Consider the following 12,456-nt stretch of genomic DNA (forward strand, 5'->3'; position numbering starts at 1 on the left):
AGATCTCGGAAAGACAAAATTATGTCTCGGTTTGCAAATTAAACATTTGGCAAACGAGATTTTTGTTCATCAATCTGCCTACATAGAAAAGGTATTGAAACGGTTTTACATGGATGGAGCACATCCATTAAGTACTCTGATGGTTGTTCGATCATTTGATGTGAATAAGGACCTATTCCGACCTCAAGAAAAGAATGAAGAGCTTCTTGGTCCTGAAGTACTATATCTTAGTGCAATTGGTGCACTAATGTATCTTGCTAACATTACAAGGCCTGACATAACTTTTCAGTTAATGTCTTAGCAAGATATAGCTCTGCTCCTACAAGGAGACATTGGAATGGAATCAAACATATATTGCGGATCTAAAAGGGACTACTGATATGGGCTTATTTTATGGCAATGATTGCAGTCCCGATCTTGTTGGTTATGCTGATGCTGGGTATTTATCTGACCCACACAAGGCTCGATCTCAAACAGGCTATGTGTTTACATGTGGAGGCACTGCAATATCTTGGCGATTGACTAAGTAATCAATCGTGACTACTTCATCTAATCATGCTGAGATAATTGCTATTCATGAAGCAAGTCGAGAATGTGTATGGTTGAGGTCTGTAATATACCTTATTCGAGACAAATGTGGTTTGAAGTGTGACAAACTACCCACAATTTTGTATGAAGACAATGCATCATGCATAGCTCAATTGAAGGGAGGATTCATAAAAGGAGATAGAACAAAGCACATTTCACCCAAATTATTTTTCACACATGATCTTCAAAAGAATGGTGATATCAGTGTGCAACAGATCCGTTCAAGTAATAATATGGCTGATTTGTTCACCAAATCTCTACCGACGTCAACCTTCAAGAAACTAGTGTACAAGATTAGGATGCGAATGCTCAAGAATGTGAATTGATGCTCTCATCTGGAGGAGTTAATACGCAGTGTACTCTTTTTCCCTTACAAGGTTTTGTCCCACTGGGTTTTCCTTGCAAGATTTTTAATGAGGCAACCAAAAAGCGTATTCCTAAACATGTGTACTCTTTTTCCTTCACTAGGATTTTTTTCTAATAAGGTTTTAACGAGACACATTATCTATGGACATCCAAGGGGAGTGTTATAAGAAATATCAAATTATGGTGGATGTCTACTCTTACTCCATGATCTTTATCTCAAATGCTTAATGACATATTCAATGACATATTTTCTATGTTTAATGACATATTCAATGACATATTTTTTTCACTTTTCTTACCTATATAAAGGCCTTGTAATAGATAGGAAAATACACACAATTGAAGAAGAAATAAGAATCTCTTCTATCTTTCTCCATATATTTCTTAGCTTATTTTTTCTTATTTCATATTGTTACTTTGAATTATATTTTATAACAGAACCAAACTAATTTTGGCGGAGAAAAACTAATACTATAAGCTAAATAGAGGGGGGCAATTATAAAGACATTTACCGGTCCATTACCACTATTTGCAAATTTTAAGTAATTTAATATGGCCACTAAATTTTCATTTAAATGTATATGCCTATGGCCACAAATAAAATAGCAGTACAAAAGATGCTGGACAAGTGTTTCTTGTCTTCATTCACAATTCACTAGCTGTTGCCTAATCTTCTGGACTACTAGTACATTTATATGTTCAATCTTTTCTGAAACCCATTTCATTATAAGTCCTTCTCAATTTCCACCTACCACCAATTCTTTGGCTTCATATTAGTCTAGTCTTGGTTTTTTGACTCTGATTTGGTAAGTAGTACTACCATTCTTGAAAAAAGTTTCAACCTTTTGTAAATTAGTTAGCTGATTATTTTCTTAGTAAGTGTTTGTAGTTTGTATTTTCAGCTGAATATGTTTGAATTGGGTAATTCATATCTTGGTTTGTTTCTTTTTCTATTACACTTTTCTGTTGATTGTGCTTTGGAATTTGGTTAAATAGTTTAAATACTTCAGTTTTATCATAACAGTGATAGATATCAACTGGGTTCAAAAGGGCATAGAAAAAGATTCTTTCTTTGTGGTATATTAGTCTAGTCTTGATTTTGACTGTGACTTGGTGAGTGGTATTATCCTTTAGTCCAGCTATTTTTCTGTTAAACACTGATTTTTTGGAGGAAATTCTTGAAAAAGATTTCAACTTTTTGTAAATTAATTAGGCAGTCCGCAGTCATATTCCTAGTAAGTGTTTATAGTTTGTATTTTCAGCTGATTTTGTTTGAATTAGGCAATTCAATTCTTCTTTTGTTTCTTTTTCTATTACAGTTTTATGTAGATTGTGTTTTGGAATTTTGGTTAAATTGTTTAAAAACTTCAGTTTTATCTCAACAGTGAAAGATATCAACTGGGCTCAGAAGGGTATAGAAAAAGATCATTTCTTTGGGGAATTTTTTTTTTTGTGTGGTGGTGGTGGTGGTTTGGGGGGGGGGGGGATGGAGGAAACTTAGGTGTGAGTCTTTTCTGCTGGCTAACTGAATTTTAATGAATATTGAGGTGTTATATAGCCAACTCCAACTAGTTTGGAATAGAGGCATAGTAGTGGTAGTTATGGTTTGTTTTGTGTGGCATTTGATGCAAGTTAGATGAGTATTGCTTGTCTTATGTTTCAGGAGTGCGAAGAATTATAAAATGGCGGCAGGAGCTGTTCCAACTTCATTTACAGGCCTGAAGAGCAGGGAAAATGGTGTGGGGTTTGCTAAAAGTTTGGACTTTGTAAGAGTTTCTGACTTACAGAGGGTTAAGTTTCGACGAACCAAGGTTTCTGTGATAAGAAATGCAAATCCTGGTCCAGAAACCATTGAACTTCAGCCTGCGTCCGAAGGGAGTCCACTACTAGGTATTTTTATAAGGCACTAGAAAGCTTCTAGTTGCTTTGTTCTTAAACAGTTTGGAACTTGGTCTATAATAAATTTTAGCTTTCAAGGATTTGAATGTTTTATGAAGCTGCAAAACTACTCGAAGGAAAAACAAAGGAGAGATTATTTTATATTGTACAAATCGTTGAGGGTTGGAACGTGTCATAAAAACTGATTTGGAATAAGTTTGTAGCAACTTCTCTTAGATGTTCGACGAGTGAATCATACTGTGCCAATAATGTATCATGGATGCTACTTGTAGGGATTTTAGATTTGGAAATTTGATATCTTTTTTCTTTTTATTTTGTCATCCTACAAAAAACTTCATTTTATATTATGAGTGAAGTAACACATTTGTTGTATTCACTCTCTGATGACTGATGTATCACCCCTTGATAAAAGTTCCCAGGCAAAAGTACTGTGAATCCATACACAAAACTGTCAGAAGAAAGACGTGCACGGTGATGGTTGGGAACGTGGCCATTGGTAGCGAACATCCAATCAGAATTCAGACAATGACTACAACTGATACTAAAGATGTTGCTGCAACAGTAGAACAGGTTCTCCTTCTACTTCACGATTTAAGCGAGTTAGAAGTGGCATCTACTCGTAACTGTGTTTGCTGTGGTATTTATGTTAATCCTTGTTGAATCTGAGTTTCCTTCTTTGTGTATCATAAGGTAATAATGTTTCTGTGCAATAGTAAGTTAATGGTCTAGGTTTGATTTGAATCAATCATTCGAATAGTGTTTTACTCTTGCCATCTAATTCTGAGGAGCTTTTCAAGAGTCCGGTAATATATAGAACCTCATTAAATTTTCGAGAGTCTGCTCTGAAAATTCTCCCGCATCCGAGTTTGGAATTTATTATCAAGCTTTCTACTTGAATCAACCGAACCATTTCCCAGTCCATGAGGCAATTTTTTGGTTTTGAATTGAATAATAATATTCATGTTGTATCTGAACAGGATACCTCTTCAATGCACATGAAAATTTTAAGCCAAGAAAGTTTAGCGCTGATGCTAACTCCTGTTTACACAGGTGATGAAAATAGCTGATGCAGGAGCTGACATAGTTCGAATTACAGTCCAAGGGAAGAAAGAAGCTGATGCATGTTTCGAGATTAAAAATTCTCTGGTGCAAAAGAAGTAGGTCTTAATTTTTATCGATATATCTCAAGATTTGATGGACTTGATGACATATCTTATTTCATCTGTGTTCTGCATATGCAGTTATAACATCCCTCTGGTGGCTGACATTCATTTTGCTCCTCCTATTGCACTTCGAGTTGCGGAGTGCTTTGAAAAAATACGTGTCAATCCTGGAAACTTTGGTATTTCTTCCTCTGTCTACGTGATGGTCTTTTTTGGCAGAGCCAGGAGAATAGCTATGATCTAATCGGTTAATTTCTTTCAGCTGACAGGCGAGCCCAGTTTGAGCAATTAGAGTACACAGAAGAAGACTACCAGAAAGAACTTGAGCATATTGAGGAGGTCAGACTATGCCATACTAGTATAAGAACTACTATATTTTTTGATTTCTAATACATGTAAAGATAATTATTAACCTTTCTATCAATAGTATTTGATAAGCAGCAACATGGTATGAAGTGCTCGTCCTGCAAGTTAGGATGTCTTTTATTTATGTAGTAGTTATTTTCAGTTGATTTTCCCCTTTTTTTCTCCTATAAGGTATGAATCTTATTGATTTAACTATAAGATCCTTTTTATGCACTGTTGAGCAAAAAATAAATATGTGTTCAATATGCTAGCACGGATAACTTTAAACAAGAATTGCTTCTCAAGCTGACGCTGGGTCTATAATAATCCTATATTGGATAATCTGCCTGCTCATTATTCTCGTTTAGCAAGGAATTTTCCCTTTTATTACGGGAGCATATTCTTGGACAAAATTTAGTCCTCCATTATGAAGCCCAGCCAGTCTATCTCTTTGCTGAGTCTAATCCATTTTTGCTTTGAAATGGTTCAGGTTTTTACACCATTGGTGGAAAAATGTAAAAAGTATGGACGTGCAATACGTATTGGAACTAACCACGGGAGCCTTTCAGATCGAATTATGAGCTATTATGGGGACTCACCTAGGGGAATGGTGAGCAGTAACTGAATTACTTATCTAGAATATTCTGTTCTAGTCATTGTTGTTGTATTCTTTAATTACTTTGTATCATCTAAATGTGTTAACAGGTTGAATCAGCATTTGAGTTTGCAAGAATTTGTCGAAAGTTGGACTTCCACAATTTCGTCTTCTCAATGAAAGCTAGCAATCCAGTAGTCATGGTTCAGGCGTATCGTCTTCTTGTAGCTGAGATGTATGTTCAGGGATGGGATTATCCTTTACACTTGGGAGTTACTGAAGCTGGTGAAGGTGAGGATGGAAGGATGAAGTCTGCAATCGGTATTGGCACACTTCTTCAGGTACACTTTTGGAATTCCGGATGAGTAACAGTAAAAGCTGAGCATCTTGTTGAAAGTAACATCTTTATTCTTTTGGTTCCAGCTTCATTTAGACAAGTTTTCTAGGTACACCAGATATTTTTGTACTCACTGATACATATTCATTGATTCAAGCAATAAGGTATTTACTGTCAAAAGGAAATAAAGCAAGAATATATTTGTTATATTATGCTAATCAGAAGACGTAATTAAGCTAGAAGCTAGAATCTGCTCAATTAGAGCGGCTTCAAAAATATGTACTTGTGATTTATCACATTGGAATTTTAAAAGCTAAAGTGTGTTCATGCGAGCAAATTACTACGATAAGGTAATCTAGTCTCATACAAGCATCCTCATTTTCTTGAAATGCTTGCTGTGGCTTTATCATCATAAATGTATTGCTCGACTCTCTAAAGAAGAAAAGTTTCTATTCATGCAGGATGGTCTGGGTGATACAATAAGGGTTTCCCTAACTGAACCTCCAGAGGAGGAGATAGATCCCTGTCGACGATTGGCAAACCTTGGAAAGAGAGCAGCTGAGCTTCAACAAGGAGTGGTAGTGTTTTCATCACACATTATTGCTTATGAGTGTGCTTTAAGACCTTAAGTTTTGACAATGTAGTAAAATTTCTACTTCCTTTATCAGGCCCCTTTTGAAGAAAAGAACAGACGTTATTTTGACTTTCAACGTCGGTCAGGGGAATTGCCAGCTCAAAAGGAGGTCAGTTTTAAAACCTGAGCGGATTTGCTATATGAGGCTGCATTTTGTGAAGCAAACAAATGTTTTGATTTTTATAACAGGGTGATGAAGTAGACTACAGAGGGGTGTTGCATCGAGATGGTTCTGTTCTCATGTCTGTTTCTTTGGATCAATTGAAGGTCTTATCTAGCACTTCTCTAAGAATAACTTATAATATATGATTCTACTGATCGATTTTATTACATGCTAATTTTTGTGAATTTTCTAGCCACAAATGTTTTCTTTATTTTATCTTCCCTGAAAACTGGCCTTATCTTTTGGTTTTGCAGACCCCTGAACTTCTGTACAGATCATTAGCGGCAAAGCTTGTCGTTGGCATGCCATTTAAGGTCTAATTCTACTGTTTTCATTGCACTGTGTACTAGAACCAATTCTTCTCTAGATGTGCACTGTCTTTGTGCTAAATTATAATCAGCGTCAATTCAGGATCTGGCAACTGTGGACTCAATCCTGTTGAGGGAACTTCCACCAGTAGATGATAAAGATTCTGTAAGGACCCTTATGTGTTCTATGTAGTAATTTAAGTATCTAAGTTATTTTTGATGATGCTCGGACTAATATGTGAAATTTAGCATTTCTACTGCAGATTATTTTGCTCGATCCCTTTTGTTTATTGAAACTGTGAGAATGACTTGATTGTGTTTATTGCACCATGAACAGCGCCTAGCTCTCAAAAGATTGGTTGACATAAGCATGGGAGTCATTACTCCTCTGTCGGAGCAATTGACAAAGCCGTTATCTAATGCCATGGTATTGGTTACTCTGAAGGAGTTATCTGGTGGTGCTCAAAAGCTTCTTCCAGAAGGTGTGAGGATCATAATAGTTTTTTAAGTTCTTTGAATTAATCATATTCCAAAAGTTTAGTAATCAGGCTAGACTGGGAACCTTCTTCAGGTACAAGATTGGTTGTGTATGTGCGTGGTGATGAATCAAAAGATGAGTTGGAAATCCTAAAGAGCACTGATGTTACTATGATTCTTCATAATCTCCCATATACAGAAGAAAAAATTGGCAGAGTTCATGCAGCCAGGAGGTATGTTGCATTTGTATCGAAAATAATCAAGTTCTCTTTTGGTAAAGTGGTTACCACTTACCAGTTATCCTTGATGGGGCCTAATCAATATGACATACATGTACTTACGTATCTTACTTGTATAAGCTTTCTTAAAGGCAGACATTACGAGAGGAAACATACTTAGCCGCTGCATTTTCATGTCTCTAATTTTTTGACTCTGATAACCTGAAAATATCTGCTGTTGCAGGCTTTTTGAGTATCTCTCTGAAAATTCATTGAACTTTCCCGTAATTCATCACATACACTTTCCCAGTGATACCCACAGGTATGGTAAATCAGACATGACTTACCTACAATCAGATATGTGGAGGTTATTTAGAATTTAGCTTATGAAAATTTCAACATGACAGGGATGATTTAGTGATTGGTGCCGGGGCAAATGCAGGAGCTCTTCTAGTAGATGGGCTCGGAGATGGTATTCTCTTGGAAGCTCCAGATCAGGATTTTGATTTTCTCAGAAATACATCTTTCAATTTGCTTCAAGGTTGCAGAATGCGGAACACTAAAACGGTAATGGGAAGTGAAAATATAAAGCAACAATCTGAACCAATTTATAGTAACATGATTTATTTCCATATTACCCTTTCAGGAGTACGTATCATGCCCATCGTGTGGCAGAACTTTATTTGATCTTCAAGAGATAAGTGCTCAAATAAGGGAGAAGACGTCACACTTGCCCGGTGTTTCAGTAATTACGCGACCCTAATGCTTACTGTCATTGGATTTCTTAAGTTTCTTAGTATATTAATGAAATGGCTTGTGTTGTGTCGTCACTTTCCTTTTCAGATTGCCATCATGGGTTGCATTGTGAATGGACCTGGGGAGATGGCTGATGCTGACTTTGGATATGTTGGTGGTGCTCCTGGGAAGATTGACCTTTACGTCGGCAAGGTACCAAGCTTTGATTTCCCTTATTTTATTAATGCTCTTCACAACTAAGAACTTCATTGCGAGTAACCTAGTAAGATGCATCTGGCTTGCACTATTCATATAATGTTAGAACAGAAAGAAAATTTAAGACAAAAATGTCTTGAAGTACAAAAAGTGCGAGGGGACAATGCCTCTTCAGCCAACATACTGGCCTAAAAGATAATCAAAACTAGATGCACATAGTCTACAAGGTTGTTATTATCCCCCAACTGAAAATACCTACATAGCAATTAGTCTCCTATAATCCATGTTGCTCGGACTCTCCGAGAATGTGTCGGATCCTACAAAAGTAGTGTATTTTGGAGAGTCCGGGCAACATAGCCTATGATTCCTTAAATGCATTGGTAGTATCACCACTAGCAAGAAGCAAAACAAATCTATGAGCCACTGTGCATGGTCAGATTATTAATGAAATACAATATAAAGAAAACCAAAACAAAATTTGCTAGCTTTCAAATTTTGTACTACTTGTGACTAATATGTTTCAATAACTGGTAAACTAAATTTCTACCAGACGGTGGTAAAACGCGGTATTCAAATGGAGCATGCAACAGATGCCTTGATCCAGCTAATTAAAGATAACGGTCGTTGGGTGGATCCTCCTAAGGAGGAGTAAGATCAACTGGAAGAGTTTGACAGATGGAACTGGGAGGGAGGGAGGGAGGTCAAGATACAGTTGCATTGTAAATGCAGATTCTAGCACCTGATAATAATACAGCATTAGCCAACTCCAGAGAGCTGCCATTTCCAAGCAGCTGAGATGTAGCTTTTATGTTGTAGAATCTAGTACATGCATGCAAATGCAGAATATGATTATTCATGTATTGATCAATTCTAGTTACCAGTCCCCTTCTTGGGAATCTAGTAATAGGCTATATCATCGTTCATTGTTGACCAATCTACATAGTGAGGGCAGCACGGTGCACGAAGCATCCCGCATGGTCAAGGGAAGGGCCGCACCCTAAGGGGTGTACTGTAGACAGTCTACCCTAATACAAGCATTAGTGACTGTTTCCACGGTTCGAACCCGTGACCTATAGGTTACATGGAGATAACTTTTACTGTTACTCTAACGCTCCTCTCCAACCAATCTCCATAGTATGGAAAACAAATGAGTTTTAAGTTTTATTCGCAAGAATCTATATACAAAATCAGCTAGAGTGAGTGTCTATGCCAATCATGGTAGCTTGAACAATATGGTAGTTAACATGTTGTAATTGGTCAGTTACATAACATGTTGTAATTGGTCAGTTACATTAATATGCAAATATCTTATATGGTCAGTGGATAAACTTACATTTATATATAAAAAAATTATCATCTGTTGTCTTTTAGTCATAGTTTTCATTTTCTAAAAGCAAATTTTCCGGTGGGTTGCACAGTATAAATATTATATCTTCTAAACACAAGTCAATTAATTTTTCACACATTTTTTGTAAAAGTTAATTAATTTAAATCATTTACTATGATAAGCAAATAAAATATTCAACGATATCTAAAAATGATCTGCTAAACAAAAATGATAAACTTCAACAAAAACAGATTAAGTATGGGAATTAGCTAATTGGGGCAATCCCTTTGTGTAAGATATACTACTTATTATGTGCACACTTCTCTCTTTCTTTTTGATTAAGCATTAGAAAGATATTGCATATTAAGTAAAGATCAACATCCTCTAATTGGTGTATACATACATTATATGAGATTTAAACATTAAGAAATCTACTTTTAACTGCACGACTCTTCCTTCAGATCTGAGTTGGCTCAAACAAAAAATTCAGTATAGACAAAACTGTGATGCCTATTCGATTCCACATGCTTATTAATTGTACTTTGGCCCATGTTAATTACATATATATAATGATCTGTCAAGCTAGAAAATATTTCAAGGGTGTTCAAATTTGTACAAGAAAAATAAAAATTGTGGAGAGTGAAGCTCGAACCCGCGCCCATGAGGCCCTCTTGACCACCCTTTGCCACTGAGCTATGAATCTTCATTGTTGCAAGAGTATTTAATATGTATTAAATGTATGTAAATCCATAATTTTACCTATTTACACAATGTTAATTTTACGACGAAGGGTGGTCAAACACTGTAGCTTCGCACTCATCTGCATGCTTGGCAAATGGCAACTGTCAATAAGGCACTTGGTAATTTGGTATTTACCCTGGAACAAATCTGTACGAGAAACTTCTTTCTGAATCTATATCAGGTTTAGGCAAGTTAGAGGGATTATAAAATACTTAAAGAATGGAGATTTTAGAAAACTGTATATTTGCATTAAAACATTCATTAAATATGAACAAATATGAAATTTAGAACGTAATTAACTTGTGATCTTAAACATATCATAAGATTATTTTTTAAATATACCATAATATTATGTATAGCTGCTGAAGTTTTTTCATTAAAGATAAAATAAAAATTTAAAGTAAATTATTTACACATAATAGGAAATGAGGTCATGGATTGGAACATAAACAAAATCGGGGGGAGTATATAAAGAGAGTCAATATTTGCTCAAAGAAGTCAAAGAATTAAAGTTCAAATTTTCAACTTTTCCCAACAAACGCCTTCAATGAACAGATTCCAGAAGAATACGTTAAAAGTTTATACGGAGCTAAATGCAACGCTTCCTTTATTCTAGAGTATTAGTGTTTGTCTCCTTTTAAATATACCATTGTATTAAACAGGGATTAGAAAAACAAAACTTTATGATTCATGATTCAAAAATAGTAAAATTGAATTGTATGTAATAGTAACAGCAGAAAGCGCAAATAATCAAACTAAAATTTCCCAACAATTAGTCGATAACCAATAATCGAGAATCAAAATTTCTAAAAAATAAAGAAACTCAAAAAGGACTCTTATTCAGTGAATAAAGAATCAAAAAAATATAGTAATGCTAATGAAATTCTCCTCCAAACTCCCGAATGCTACAAATCTATTCATGAATATAAACACAATATTACGTATAGCAATGTGATATATACTATGAAGGATGCAATTACTCAAAGAAAGTCTGATCTCCTGGCAGCGTAACCGAACTGTGCTCGTCGGATATTCTGCCTACGCTTCTTGTAAACCAATGCACCCAGACCTACAACACACGCCGCCGCGATCACTCCGATTGCTACTCCTGCCTTCTTCCCGCCGTTCATTCCATCGCCAGACGACGACTCATTCGCCTCCGCAGTACTCTCGTGGCTTATATCACTCGCAACTACGTCACTCGGTGCCGGAGCAGGAGAAGGAGACGGAGATTCATTCGACGTAGCATCGTCGTCGGCTTCGCCTGGGGATGGCGCCGGAGCAGAATCAGGAGAGCGATCTGTTGGCGGAGGCGATGGAGGAGAACTGATCACATCTGCTAAAGGTGACGGTGCTGGACTTTCAGGAGCCGCAGAGGTTGGCGGTGGAGAAACTACATCTCCGCCGGCTTCCGGTGCCGGACTCGGCGAACTTTCTGGCGTATCTGCACAAATACAGTGTTGTATAGACAAAACCGCAAAGAGAAGCGTGACAGAGAGTACGCGAAGCGTCGCCATTGCCAATAATTAAAATCGTCGTCCTTTTTCACACTTTTCGAAAGATCTGCAATATCAAAAGTTTGGATAATCAAAGCACAAGTGATTAACAATTTAATGATGCAATAGAAAAATGCAGATCTGGAGATAAATAGAGGCAGTTAGTGTGAAATTGAAGTTGTAAGGCTGCAAACTGCGAAGAGTAAAATGAAGTTAAAGGCGGTTGACAAAAGCATGTTACTTACTTGCTTTCGTGGCCGCGTAGAGAGAGAAAGAGAAAAAGGAAGAGAGAGAGAGAGTCTGTGTACCTATAGAAGCGTGAAGAGAACGTGAATGAGATTGACGAAGACGGCGGATCCGGTATAACTTATGACTAAATTAAGGGAAGGTTCTGGACTTTGTTGGTTGCGTGAATATGAATGAGAGAGAAGTGGAGATGACCTTCGTTCCTTTGTTTGTTTGTTCAGAAAGCGTTTGCTTAAAATAGGACGTACAGATGTTGAATTTAATTTGTCTAGTACTTTAAACTAAAGGTCCAGCTTAATGAGATGGAAAAGATGAAAGTTAATCCTCTAAATATTGAGATGGCTCGTACAACTAACTTCAACTAGCTTGACATAAAAGTATAATTAACTGTCATTGGACATAATTAAATAATCGGAAAAGGGTCAAAAATGCTTTAACATATTGAAATTGACTCAATTTTACCCTCCTATCATCTATTGGGTCATAAATGATCTTAACGTTATTTTTTGGGCACAAACTTACCCTTATATCTAACAGAAGGACCAACAATACCACTAACGTATTGAAAATGGCTCAGAAATACCCTTCGTTAACCTTTTGGT

The 12,456-nt window shown here is 36.4% G+C and overlaps 2 protein-coding genes across 5 annotated transcripts; one reads left to right on the plus strand and one right to left on the minus strand.

Annotated features, from left to right (window-relative positions):
• The first annotated feature begins 1,559 nt into the window (after positions 1-1,559).
• LOC107796388 (4-hydroxy-3-methylbut-2-en-1-yl diphosphate synthase (ferredoxin), chloroplastic) lies at positions 1,560-8,971 on the plus strand. Of its 3 annotated transcripts, none has more exons than XM_016619143.2 (20): positions 1,560-1,760; positions 2,618-2,844; positions 3,266-3,423; positions 3,904-4,010; positions 4,095-4,195; positions 4,279-4,355; positions 4,852-4,971; positions 5,067-5,297; positions 5,755-5,871; positions 5,962-6,036; positions 6,117-6,194; positions 6,345-6,404; positions 6,502-6,564; positions 6,736-6,880; positions 6,970-7,108; positions 7,338-7,415; positions 7,501-7,660; positions 7,740-7,838; positions 7,937-8,041; positions 8,595-8,971. In XM_016619143.2, exons 2-20 carry the CDS (start codon positions 2,637-2,639, stop codon positions 8,694-8,696), a joined length of 2,223 nt encoding a protein of 740 aa, XP_016474629.1. In that variant the 5' UTR covers positions 1,560-1,760; positions 2,618-2,636; the 3' UTR covers positions 8,697-8,971. The 3 variants fall into 3 exon arrangements, with proteins under 3 accessions (XP_016474629.1, XP_016474630.1, XP_075078118.1); XM_016619144.2 differs by having other exon boundaries at positions 1,755-1,829; XM_075222017.1 differs by lacking the exon at positions 1,560-1,760 and adding an exon at positions 2,028-2,067.
• Positions 8,972-10,859: 1,888 nt separating this feature from the next.
• On the minus strand, positions 10,860-12,083 carry LOC107796385 (uncharacterized). 2 transcript variants are annotated; one of them, XM_016619139.2, is made up of 2 exons: positions 11,917-12,083; positions 10,860-11,675 (listed from the first exon to the last, which is right to left on the minus strand). In XM_016619139.2, the coding sequence occupies exon 2, from the start codon at positions 11,627-11,629 to the stop codon at positions 11,093-11,095; it is 537 nt and encodes a 178-aa protein (XP_016474625.1). In that variant the 5' UTR covers positions 11,630-11,675; positions 11,917-12,083; the 3' UTR covers positions 10,860-11,092. The 2 variants fall into 2 exon arrangements, with proteins under 2 accessions (XP_016474625.1, XP_016474626.1); XM_016619140.2 differs by having other exon boundaries at positions 11,854-11,960.
• Positions 12,084-12,456: the final 373 nt, after the last annotated feature.

Source organism: Nicotiana tabacum, chromosome 9, assembly GCF_000715075.1.
Source record: "Nicotiana tabacum cultivar K326 chromosome 9, ASM71507v2, whole genome shotgun sequence".
Lineage (NCBI taxonomy): Eukaryota > Viridiplantae > Streptophyta > Magnoliopsida > Solanales > Solanaceae > Nicotiana > Nicotiana tabacum.

Coding starts and splice junctions, on each gene's coding strand:
- LOC107796388 (XM_016619143.2), top strand. CDS start 2,637: ATGGCGGCAGGAGCTGTTCCAACTTCATTTACAGGCCTGAAGAGCAGG. Junction 2,845..3,265: donor CGAAGGGAGTCCACTACTAG/GTATTTTTATAA, acceptor CCTTGATAAAAG/TTCCCAGGCAAAAGTACTGT. Junction 3,424..3,903: donor TTGCTGCAACAGTAGAACAG/GTTCTCCTTCTA, acceptor CTGTTTACACAG/GTGATGAAAATAGCTGATGC.
- LOC107796385 (XM_016619139.2), bottom strand. CDS start 11,629: ATGGCGACGCTTCGCGTACTCTCTGTCACGCTTCTCTTTGCGGTTTTG.